Source organism: Camelina sativa, chromosome 9, assembly GCF_030686135.1.
Source record: "Camelina sativa cultivar CO46 ecotype springtype chromosome 9, ASM3068613v1".
Classification (NCBI taxonomy): Eukaryota; Viridiplantae; Streptophyta; class Magnoliopsida; order Brassicales; family Brassicaceae; genus Camelina; species Camelina sativa.
The window spans coordinates 43,040,933-43,053,317 of NC_141888.1; the positions used below are offsets into that span (position 1 = coordinate 43,040,933).

At 36.2% G+C, this 12,385-nt stretch overlaps 1 protein-coding gene and 1 pseudogene across 4 annotated transcripts; both read left to right on the forward strand.

Annotated features, from left to right (window-relative positions):
• The first annotated feature begins 2,057 nt into the window (after nt 1-2,057).
• LOC104714764 (respiratory burst oxidase homolog protein F) lies at nt 2,058-8,630 on the forward strand. 3 transcript variants are annotated; one of them, XM_087464252.1, is made up of 14 exons: nt 2,058-3,137; nt 3,227-3,386; nt 3,740-3,788; nt 4,242-4,355; nt 4,903-5,325; nt 5,757-6,143; nt 6,227-6,322; nt 6,429-6,544; nt 6,621-6,788; nt 6,865-7,024; nt 7,112-7,291; nt 7,384-7,512; nt 7,626-7,704; nt 7,930-8,630. In XM_087464252.1, the coding sequence occupies exons 1-14, from the start codon at nt 2,480-2,482 to the stop codon at nt 8,037-8,039; spliced, it is 2,829 nt and encodes a 942-aa protein (XP_087320378.1). In that variant the 5' UTR covers nt 2,058-2,479; the 3' UTR covers nt 8,040-8,630. The 3 variants fall into 3 exon arrangements, 2 of the variants coding, with proteins under 2 accessions (XP_087320378.1, XP_087320379.1); XR_015565612.1 differs by having other exon boundaries at nt 2,284-3,137; nt 5,418-6,143; nt 7,930-8,296; XM_087464253.1 differs by lacking the exons at nt 5,757-6,143; nt 6,227-6,322; nt 6,429-6,544; ... (4 more) ...; nt 7,626-7,704; nt 7,930-8,630 and adding an exon at nt 5,391-5,689 and having other exon boundaries at nt 2,284-3,137.
• A 1,068-nt stretch (nt 8,631-9,698) lies between these two features.
• On the forward strand, nt 9,699-10,743 carry LOC104714765 (late embryogenesis abundant protein At1g64065 pseudogene; annotated as a pseudogene). The gene has a single exon (XR_015565800.1). The product of XR_015565800.1 is annotated as a late embryogenesis abundant protein At1g64065 pseudogene (transcript).
• The last annotated feature ends 1,642 nt before the right edge of the window (nt 10,744-12,385 follow it).

The following is a 12,385-nucleotide window of genomic DNA, read 5'->3' on the forward strand; positions in this document are numbered from 1 at the left end:
GACTTGGAGAGATTTATCATTTGGCCAGACGCCTTACCATAACTTTGCAAACAAAGCATAAGCTCCTCACATTCTTCTTTCGTTGATCGGCAAATAAACAAACTATCATCAGCGAAGAGTAAGTTTTGTATGACTGGGCAGGACTCATTGAACCTGAACCCTGTGAGACGCTCCTGTTGATGACTTCTTTGTAATGCATACACTAAAGCCTCTGCACAAAGGATGAAGAGGAAAGGAGAGAGAGGATCTCCCTGTCGAATACCACGTCCCGGTTTGATCAGCCCAAAGTTGCAACCATTGATGAGGACTGAAAAGGATACGGATCTTACACACATCATTATCCACTGGACCCATTTTACAGCAAACCCCATCTTGATGAATAAACTCTCCAGGAAATCCCACTCTACTCTATCGTATGCCTTCGACATATCCGTCTTCACCGCAATGAAATGCTCATCAAACTTCACATTCGTCTTAAGAGCATGCACGATCTCATGAGCAATTAAAATGTTGTCTGATATCAACCTTCCAGCAACGAAAGCTCCCTGAGTTTCCGAAACTAGGTCTGGAAGACAACGTGTCAAACGAGAGCAAAGTACCTTGGATACAATCTTGTACAAAACAGAACACAGACTAATCGGCCTCATGTCACTCATTTGGTTTGCATTTGGCTTCTTAGGGATCAAGCATAGTTGAGTATGATTCCATCCTTGCGGCATCACCCCTGTCTGAAAGAATCCTTGTACCTCTGCAATGATATCCGCACCCACAATATGCCAATACTTCCTGAAGAAAGCACCGGTCCAGCCATCCGCACCAGGTGCACTATCACCCTTAATATTAAAGGCCGCTTGTTTAATTTCCTGAGCCGAGACTGGAGCTGTTAAACGCATATTCATATCCTCTGATACACGCGGTTCCATGCCTTCGAGTAGATCCTCAATGCCAGTGGGGTTTGAAGTCTGGAACAACTGAGAGAAATACTCCGCAGCTATATCACCTTTAGAACCCTCTTCAAAGCATTCCACCCCATTTTTGTCAATCAGAGACACCAGACGGTTCTTCAATCTTTTATACTTGACACTCCCATGGAAATATGCTGTGTTTTTATCCCCTGTTTGCAACCAAGTTTCTCTACTTTTAGTCTTCCAGTATACCTCTTCTTCCCTGAAAGCAACATTTAGTGCCCATTTGATCTGTTGCAGCCGCCTAAAATTTGGATGAGTCTTTGTAGATTCAAACTCCAGATCTTTTCTGAGCAGCTGGATTTGTGAAGCAGAATTAGTCATGTGTGTTTTCTTCCAACGAGACAGAGCACGACGGCACTGAGAGAGGCTTGCCATCACCGGACTGTTTGTCGTCCTGTTCCCTGCTTCCCACTGCTCTCTAATGATTTTCTCAGTATCAGGTTTGTTGATCCAACGTTTATCAAACATGAACCTCCCTCTGAACCGTGAGTCCGCATCCACCAAACGAGTGATTATTGGTCTATGATCTGATCCTAACAGGTCTAGATACTCAGTGTTAACTCTGGGAAATAGATCAAACCAGCCACTGTTTCCAAAACTGCGATCCAGTCTGCACTGCACCCATACATTCTCTCTTCTGCCTCCCCAAGAGAAACGATTCCCAGTACTTGGAATCTCCTTTATTCTACAGTTCCTTGCTAACGTACGAAAAGGGTAAAAAGAGCTCTCCGGTCGTCTTGGCCCTCCCAGCTTCTCAGAGTTGTCCATGATTTTATTGAAATCACCAGTAAGCATCCACGCGGCATCCCGTTGAATCCCAATTCTGGTAATCCTCTCCCATACCTCTGATCGCAAATGCCGTGCTGGGTCACCATATACAAAACGAAAAGTGTAATAGTGCCAAAAATCCAATAATATTACTATTATAAAGTTAAATATTTTTTAAAGTATATTACACGTCAACTTTTTCCCCCAGTCCGGTTCAATTGATCTCTCCATTGTAAATAGAGAAAATTTTCAAAAGATATACTAAACCAGTTTTTGACTAAAGCTTTTAAAGCAATTTAGGATCTTAATATATAACTCAATAGTCTGACTATAGTATACATATTCAAACTCTCAATTGTCTCAACTCAACAAACAAAACTTTCACAAAAATAAAGTGTAACAAAACCAAAAAATCCAATAAAATCCAATAATATATAACTATAAAGTATTTTCAAATTGTCCAAGTCCGGTTCAATCCTCTCCATCATCTCTCTCTCTCTCTTTCATCATCTCTATAAAGCAGAGAGCTTCACAGCGCGTGAAAAATGGCTTTTCCCACTGAGCCACGACGCGTTTGAATCCTCCACCTCTCTCTCCTCTCCTCAAAGATTCCACCTACCTATACTTATATACAACATATATATATATATATATGGTGCTACGTGTATATACTTCCAACAATATCATCATTTCTTCTTCACCCAACACTTTGAAAACTCCTATCATATACGATTCTTGGATCTATGAGGCCGTTCTCCAAGAACGATCGTCGCCGTTGGTCATTCGATTCAGTCTCCGCCGGAAGAACCGCCGTCGGTAGTGCGTCAACTTCACCTGGAACTGAATACTCCAACGGCGGCGAAGAGTTCGTCGAGGTCACCATCGATCTCCAAGACGATGACACGATCGTTCTCCGCAGCGTCGAGCCAGCGACGGCCATTAACGTCGTCGATATGATCTCCGACGAAGCTTCCGGAGGAACAATGACTCCGGTTTCCATCTCGAGATCTCCGACGATGAAACGTACTTCGTCGAACCGGTTCCGTCAGTTCTCTCAAGAACTCAAGGCTGAAGCTGTCGCGAAGGCGAAACAGTTGTCTCATGAACTGAAACGGTTCTCGTGGTCTCGTTCTTTTTCAGGCACTCTAACCACCACTTCCGCCGCGAATCAAAACGGCGGTGGTGGTGGTTTGGTAAACTCGGCTTTAGAAGCACGAGCGTTGCGGAAACAAAGAGCTCAGTTAGATCGGACTCGGTCTAGTGCGCAAAGAGCTCTACGTGGTTTGAGATTCATAAGCAATAAAAAGAAGAACGTTGATGGTTGGAACGATGTTCAGTCCAATTTCGATAAACTCGAAAAAAACGGTTTCATCTATCGTTCTGATTTCGCTCAATGCATAGGTAACACAAAAAAAAAACTCTATATATATATATATATATAATCTTGAGATTCTTGAATATTTACTCTAAATCTTGATTTGTTAATACAGGAATGAAAGATTCAAAAGAGTTTGCGTTGGAACTGTTCGATGCATTGAGTAGAAGAAGAAGATTAAAAGTCGAAAAGATCAACCACGATGAGCTTTATGAGTATTGGTCACAAATCAACGACGAAAGCTTTGATTCTCGTCTCCAGATCTTCTTCGACATGTACGTAACATCAAAAAAAAAAAAAAAAAAAGTTTACTTAAAAACTTCATGGTTAATTTTTAATTACTATACTAATAATGATTATCGTAAAAGCTTGTTATAATGATTTTACTATATAACGATCCCATATTTTCAGCGTCTTCCAGATCAGTCTACTTAACTATGATGATAATGATAATAATTAAACAGTATGGTAATTTGCATGTGTGCAGAAATTATTGTTCCCTGACGATGCGTATGCTTTAATTTTTATATAGTATAAACCTTTGACTTTTAATTGAAGATAATTAATACATAATTTATTACAAATCTACTACTGTATTAATCTTCTGTTATTTGTTGGGAATTTACAGAGTGGACAAGAATGAAGATGGGAGAATTACAGAAGAGGAAGTAAAGGAGGTAAATTAAATGCTTGCTAATTAACAGTTTTTGTCATTTTTTAATTAATAAATTTCATTAATTAATAAAATTTTAAAACTAAAATAGTATAAAAGGGGACTGGTAGTCAAAATAGTGTTTTTTATTTATAATCAAAGTTAGGCGGGGATTTGGTGACCTTAAATCTTATGAAATGATGATATACTAACCACTCCTCTAAATTATAAAAAAAAAATCTAAAGAACCAAAATGCGAATTTTCTTGTCTTGATTTTTTTAACCCATGTTCGTTTTAGATTCTTATCTATAAACTAAGTTGTCATTTCTGTTGAACAATGTTAATTTTTTATTGGTTTTGACTAAATAATCAACTTGTTTTATACTGTATACTAATCTAATATTTGACGGTGACACAAGATACAATAGAGATGGTTTACTTACATTTTGTGTGTTTTTTCCTTTGAATATTTTTTAGATAATAATGTTGAGTGCATCTGCAAATAAGCTATCAAGATTAAAGGAACAAGCAGAGGAATATGCAGCTTTGATTATGGAAGAGTTAGATCCTGAAAGACTTGGCTACATAGAGGTTTGGTTTTGAATACACTGTATAAAATCTTTAATATGTTTCAAAAATCCACCATCACATGCTTTGTTTCCGTGCTTGCATGATGTGAATATTATATGATATTGCAGAATACTTTCGTTACACAAACGAAATAAAGTATGTTACACCGCCGCCCAAAAATAGAATTCAATAGTTCTTTTATATAATGACCTCACAGGTTATATAGACCAAAAGAAAAAGAAAAAAAATTACTATTGCATTAAACTATTTCATGTTTGCTTTTTTCCTACTCCTTATCTCATTTTGCTGACACCTAGTATAGTTGTCCATTATAAAAGTATAGATTCTTCTATTCAGTAGCTCAAATATAGTATACAATTTCTTCTCTTCTATTTCAATTACTTAGGTGAAGTTGTTACAATAAAATATTTCAAAACATGTGACTGCTATTATCTTGTATGGTTATATTTATCTAACTCATCAGCATTTTATGATTATGATTTCATTGAGGCAAAAGTTTCATAGATTTTTATAATGTTGTTTTGTTTTTTTTTTTGTTCTTGTGTAGCTATGGCAACTAGAGACTCTGCTTTTACAAAAAGACACATACCTCAATTACAGTCAAGCATTGAGCTATACAAGCCAAGCATTGAGCCAAAACCTTCAAGGGTTAAGAAAAAAGAGTCGAATACATCGAATGAGTTCGGATTTCGTCTACTGCATGCAAGAGAATTGGAAAAGGATATGGGTTTTATCTTTATGGGTCTTGATCATGATCGGGTTATTCTTGTGGAAGTTCTTCCAATACAAGCAAAAAGATGCATTTCATGTGATGGGTTATTGCTTACTCACAGCAAAAGGAGCAGCTGAGACACTTAAATTCAACATGGCTCTTATACTTTTCCCGGTTTGCAGAAACACCATTACTTGGCTTAGATCCACAAGACTATCTTGCTTCGTTCCTTTTGATGATAACATCAACTTCCACAAGGTTAGTGAACTATTTTAACCTCTTCTGTTTGTTTCTTTGATTTGTAACTTTTTGGGGTCCCATAGGAACTTTCTTTTCGCGTGCTTCAATAGAAGTCAAAAAAACCAATACTAAATGAATGGGATACAAAAACCTCTTCGAACGCAATGTGCTGTCGAAAAAGCTGAGAATGTTGTGGGCCTCATATCCTTTGTGCACGCACTTGAACGTTGTTGACATGACAGCTAAACAGCTACTTCGTTTTCTCTTCTTTCTCATTTCTTACATTTTTTTTTTTGCCACAAAAGAAAAGTGAATAAACAAGTTCATACCGAATTAGAACTGATCTTTTTGTTCACTTTGAGATATATATATTTTTTATCGCGATTTTGCAGTAAAAAGACAACCTCATAAAATTAACCCACTGCTGTTTTTTTTTTTGTTATGGGAAGACAATTGCTGGAGCCATTGTAGTAGGTGTGATCCTTCACGTTGGAAACCATCTTGCTTGTGATTTCCCTAGAATCGTTAGAGCCACCGAATACGATTACAATCGGTTTCTGTTTCATTACTTTAAAACGAAAAAACCAACATACTTCGACCTCGTTAAGGGTCCTGAAGGGATAACAGGGATCTTGATGGTCATTTTGATGATTATTTCATTCACATTAGCAACAAGATGGTTTAGGCGTAACCTCGTCAAGCTTCCTAAACCATTTGATCGACTTACCGGTTTTAATGCCTTTTGGTATTCGCACCATTTGTTCGTCATTGTCTATATCTTGCTTATCCTTCACGGTATCTTCCTCTATTTCGCCAAGCCTTGGTATGTTCACACGGTAAGTCTCTATTATTCTTAGCTCCTTACTTGTTGACAAATATGTAATCTTGATTTTGATTTTGAGATGTTGAATTTTTGCAGACCTGGATGTATCTCGCAGTACCAGTTTTACTCTATGGTGGAGAAAGAACACTTAGATACTTCCGTTCTGGTTCTTATTCCGTTCGACTTCTTAAGGTATGTAAAAAGATACCAAAACAGAGGACTCTGTTTTCATCATTTTTACTCATTGCCTTGTAGAAGAAGCTAACATCTTTTGATTTGTATTTTTTTTTGGTTTTAGGTTGCTATTTATCCTGGTAATGTTCTAACGCTGCAAATGTCGAAACCAACTCAATTTCGTTACAAAAGCGGGCAATACATGTTCGTCCAGTGTCCTGCAGTTTCGCCATTCGAATGGTAAAAAAATTTACTCTGTTTTTGATACTAATCAAATAAAATAATCGTTCTTACTAATTTGTAATCTTCGTTTTAGGCATCCCTTCTCAATTACTTCTGCACCTGAAGATGACTATCTCAGCATTCACATTAGACAACTCGGAGATTGGACGCAAGAACTCAAAAGAGTGTTCTCTGAAGTTTGTGAACCACCAGTTGCCGGCAAAAGTGGACTTCTTAGAGCTGACGAAACAACAAAGAAAAGGTATAACACAAAAACAAAACCAAAAACTTATATAAATTAACCAAATACTAATATGGTTAGTTAAATGTTGTTTCAGTTTGCCAAAGCTATTGATAGATGGACCATATGGTGCACCAGCACAAGACTATAGGAAATATGATGTTCTCTTGTTAGTTGGTCTCGGCATTGGTGCAACTCCATTTATCAGTATCTTGAAAGATTTGCTTAACAACATTGTTAAAATGGAAGAACATGCGGTAATAAACAAAAACCTCAAAGCTTTTTCTCATTTGTCCAAAAAATTAGTAAAGATATGAGTTTGATATATGTTTTCACATCTTTAGGATTCGATCTCGGATTTCAGTAGATCATCAGAACACAGCACAGGAAGCAACGGTGATACACCAAGACGAAAGAAATTACTAAAAACCACAAATGCTTACTTCTATTGGGTCACAAGAGAACAAGGCTCTTTTGATTGGTTCAAAGGTGTCATGAACGAAGTTGCAGAACTTGACCAACGGGTAAAAAACCAAACTCAAAACATTTCTTGACAAAACCAAAATTTCTCCAAGAAGATTCAACTTAGAGAATCGATTCTTTTTTTGTGGAACAGGGTGTGATAGAAATGCATAACTATTTGACAAGTGTATATGAAGAAGGTGATGCTCGTTCTGCTCTCATTACAATGGTTCAAGCTCTTAACCATGCCAAGAACGGAGTCGACATTGTCTCTGGCACTAGGGTACGTAACTTTCTTCTTTTAACCAAAACAGAAGTCATGATTCTTTTGAATATTCTAAAATGTACCCCCACACAACTCCAAATCTTTGAAAATCTTCATATTATTTTTTTCAGGTCAGAACACACTTTGCAAGACCCAATTGGAAGAAGGTTCTCACTAAGCTAAGTTCCAAGCACTGCAATGCAAGGATAGGTAACAATCACTAACCTCCATACGTTTCTAATCTTCACAAAAAGTAAAATTATCTTTCAGGATTCAATCATTTTAGTCCCCACAGTTCCGTTTCCTTTTCTGTACCCGTATTCCGTGGGCAATAAGTTTCATTTTCATACTTTAATAAAAGCTTTCGTTTTCTATCACAATCAAGAATTCGAGTTTCCATAGAAATGATTCTTAAATCTATGATTTTTTTTGCAGGAGTGTTTTATTGTGGGGTACCGGTTTTAGGCAAAGAGCTTAGCAAACTCTGCAACACATTCAACCAAAAAGGTTCAACCAAGTTTGAGTTTCACAAGGAGCACTTCTAAAAGAAAAAGAAGAAAGAAGCCAAAAAGCCCTCCTAGATTCTTTAATATCTCACATTTAGCCACTTATAGTATAAAAGCAATCTCTTTACACTATTAATTCAAAGTGATTAAACGTTTAGCACACTGTCAAAAGTGAGTGTGTTAACGTTTAATTCCACACGTTCTAGATTTATATACACCGAGGCATACATGTAAATATATGAGACAGAAGGAGAAGGGGGAAGTTTGATAGAAGCGTATAGAAAATGTTAAAGTTATATTTTAGGGTCTTCTTTTTTACAATTTCTTGTATAGCAAGCCAATGAGATGAGGAGATTCTAGAAGAGAGAGGTGAGAGGTTTGGTGAGCGAAAGAGGCGAAAGAGGCTATAATACGACGTCGGTTTCGATTGTAGAGGAAGTCAGAGCCGGCCCAAAGGCCAAGCCCATGAAGCATGAGCTTGTGGCCTTATTTTTTGCTGTGTATTTTATATATAACTTTCGGCCTTATTTTCCAAAAAATGTGTTTAGTCTAGTGGCATTTGTCTTTGTTAGTGGGAATGAGTTCATGGGTTTGATTCTGACTAATAGCAAAACAGCCCTTTTATTTTAATTTGATTGTGGCCTTTATTAACTTAGAGACGGCTCTGGAGGAAGTGCAATACAGCTGCAGGGAAGAGAATGGACGGAAAGCTAATAATGCGTTGATAAGGTCCATGTGATTAGGAAGGTGACACTTTTTTTGGGGGGATTCTTTTTGCTATCTTATAATGAATTGTTTATGCTCATGTATAACTTTAGTGGAGTCGGTGAAAGAGAGACTATAGTTTCTAGAATCTTGGGAGGATATTTGGGAAATAAGGGGGAACACAATATTTTTATCATTATGTAAGGTGTACAAAGCATAAAAATTTGATTGTTTCTATTTGTCTCCTTTGCAAACAAGACAAACAATCCTATATAAATGAATTAGTGATACAAAACCGGTAAAAAAAAATATAGTGGTATGAATGAAAAGTAATGAATTATAGAGTTAAAAAAGAAAAAAAAAAATGAAAATGAGAATGGTAAGATATAAAACTCACAATTAGTGTTTTACCATTTTAGTTAGTCTCTTGTACCGTTTTAGTCGCAACTCACAATAGACGTCGCATATTCATTACCGATCGTTAGTAAGTTTACTACTAGTCATCATGCGCACTATCTCGCTCATGTAAATACCATTTTTATTTCAAAGTTGGAACATTTGTCAGATGAAGCAAAATATAAATTTGCTAATCAACCAAATGGGCACTAAACACACCTTTGATATTTTCGAAAGATCAAATAATCAAGGCCCAATAGAATTAATGTGGTCACAAACTTATATAAGTTTAGTCTATGACCCATATAATCATTATTGGGGTCCAATGGTCGTCTATATGGAGAAATGAACTAATTAGTTAGAGTAAAGGACTCAGCAGGAGTTGGACCTTGTTTCGATAGTCCACTAGCTACCGTCAAATTAGAGTAAGAAATTTTCTAATTTTTTTACGTGGACTCAAAGAGACCAGAAGACAAACAAAGTCAAGTGTTACGTACCAATATAGATTTATATACACAAAACAAAATAGATAATCCAAATTCAAAGTTTTCCCATAATTGCGAGAAAGAAAAATTAGAAAGCCAACAAAAATTCAAAAAAACGATTGATGTAGATGAAATATTTAGAACCTTTGACGTCGTCTTACATGGAAAAAAGCAAGAATAATAATTTCAAGATGAGATCATTCAAAAGCCTCCTAAAAAGACTTAGTGCAAAAAGAAAAAAAAAACAACAACGCGTAAGACTCTAACCCAACACAATCTCGCCACGTGTCCTCCACAAAATCATCTTTTAACCGCCAAAAAAGAAACCACCCACTCTTCCATTAACCTTAAACTCCTCTCTTCTTCCTCTGATCTCAACAACAGAACAAAACAAAAAAAATGGTGGAAGAAGATCGGATCACGTTAGCTCCGACGGAGATCTACGGCCGGAGCGACGAAGAACAGAACGAACCAAGAATCTGGCGTCGGAAAACAGAGGAACCACCAGGGAAATGTCTAATCTATACTTTGACAATAATTGTAATCATCTTCGCAGTTTGTCTTATCCTCTCTTCAATCTTTCTCCGGATTTCTAAACCAGAGATCGAAACAACATCGGTATCGACTCGTGATCTTCGATTCGGAGGTAACTCAACGAACCCTTACTTCAACGCCACGCTAGTAAGTGATATCACGATCAGAAACTCGAATTTTGGAGCGTTTGAATTTGAGGATGGTTCGTTACGTGTTGTTTACGCTGATCATGGAGTTGTGGGAGTGACGACGATCGGAGGGAGAAGAGTTGAAGCTCATAAGACGGTTAAAATAACCGGTGTTGTGGTTGAGATCGGTTCGTTTCGGTTATTGGATACTAAGGGTTTGGAGTCGGATTTGAGGTTAGGGTTTTTGGAATTGAGAAGTGCTGCTGAGATCAGAGGAAGGATCAAGGTTTTGGGAAGGAGGAGATGGAAGGTTAGTGTGATGAGCTGTACCATGAGACTCAATTTAACCGGTCGGTTTATTCAACATTTGTTATGTGAATAGTGGTGATGGTTTTGTGACCCGGTTTAAGGATTTCTATTTATTTGTTTCTTGTTTGTTTGGGTGTGTTTTGATTGTAAATTCGTAAGATAATACTAAATTTTTTTTTTACGAAATTCAGTTTAAAATTAAATTAGAATTTTCTCAACACTGTAATTAGTCCGATTTAAGAAGGATTATTTGTTTGATGTTGTTGTTGGGTCTATTTTTTATGGTTTTGTGATATTAATTATGATTTATGTTTCAATATAGTGTGTGTATGAAGCAAACTTGAAAGTCGTAGAAAAGAAAAGTAGTAATTACAAATATGATATGTATATGACTTTGTAGGATGAGAAGAACTGAATAAGTTTTGGAGCTTTCCAAAAAGCAGAAAAATGAGAAGAATTTTCTCGATAGTTAAATGCATTTACAATGAGATTATTAAGTTGGAAAACTCCTCAAGCCTCACATGTTGACTCATTCATGCATGTACACATCAAATCTACGTACGTTGATCGGTTTTGTGATCCGAATTAAGAATATTTCCTTCTTCGTTGATGGCTGTTTTTGCGATAGTAGACTGTATTTCAATGGTCTTTGTAAATTAAGCGAATGCATGTATCAAATTTGTTGTCAAAAAAAGAAAGATATTTTAGTGTTTTTTTTTCTTTTTTTGACAAAAGAAAAATATTTTAGTTTCAATGGGTGTTATTTTGTTAATATGTTGTGAACTACTGTATAAAGTTGAATTAGAAAAGACGTTATTGGTAAATTAAATTGACTCAATCCTCACGTATTGATTAATTCATGCAGGTATGCATCACGTCGACGTTGACGTACATACGTATACATCCATCCATGTTACTTGATGTAAATCTGCATTTTTCGCCGGTTTAGAATAAAGTGGAATTATGGGTTTTGGTGAATTGAATTCGTGTTAGAATGTGAAAATGATGCTTTTAACACCTTCACAAAAAAAAAAAAAAAAAAAAAAAAAAAAAAACGAGTTGGTTCAATATGGTTAAGCGATTCTGGTTTGTTTATTTGCTTGGGTCTTTTAATTTTATTTTATGAGATAAAAATTAATTTGTTAAAAACACAACCTAGTAAAATAATTGAAACAGGTGAAAAAACCCTACAATTACGGGCTTATATGTTCGTTTAAGCCCAATATAACACATAAACATAAGCAAGACCATCACCACCCGTCAGTAGTATTTTCATAACGGTCACTAAACAAGTAAAACTCCTCTGTATTAGCGATAAATGCTTTTGTGGCTCAATCTCAAAAAAAATCTTTCTTTTTTCTCTGGCGATGCTGAGTTTTCTCGAAAACCATGCCATGACTCATAACTCTAATATTAAATATATATATGTTTCTCAAATCATGACATCTTCTTTGGCAGTTGCCTGTGATCTGTCTAGATACATATTTTTTTTCCTCTGCTTTCAGTGGCTGAATGGCATAGTGTTGTTACTTGCATTTTTAATTGTTGTAGTATTAGAATTAGTTGTGGTTGCTTGCGTTTTGATTGATCATAGTGTTAATGCTGCATTTTGATTGATCATAAATTCATAATATTGTTGCTTGCGTTTTGATTGATAATAGTGTTGTCACTTGTGTTTTTATTGTTGTAGTATTAGAATTAGTTGTGGTTGCTTGCCTTTTGATTGACGTGTTTTGATTGATCATATATAGTGTTGTTGTTTGTGTTTTGATTGAGCATAGTGTTGTTACTTGCGTTTTAATTGCCGTAGTACTAGGATTTGTTGTGG

What these genes read in the sequence shown, in the direction of transcription:
- LOC104714764 (XM_087464252.1), top strand. Translation starts at nt 2,480, where the DNA reads ATGAGGCCGTTCTCCAAGAACGATCGTCGCCGTTGGTCATTCGATTCA. An exon ending in ATTCCGTTCGACTTCTTAAG is followed by an intron (nt 6,323 to 6,428) that starts GTATGTAAAAAG and finishes TTTTGGTTTTAG; the next exon opens with GTTGCTATTTATCCTGGTAA. An exon ending in GACGAAACAACAAAGAAAAG is followed by an intron (nt 6,789 to 6,864) that starts GTATAACACAAA and finishes ATGTTGTTTCAG; the next exon opens with TTTGCCAAAGCTATTGATAG.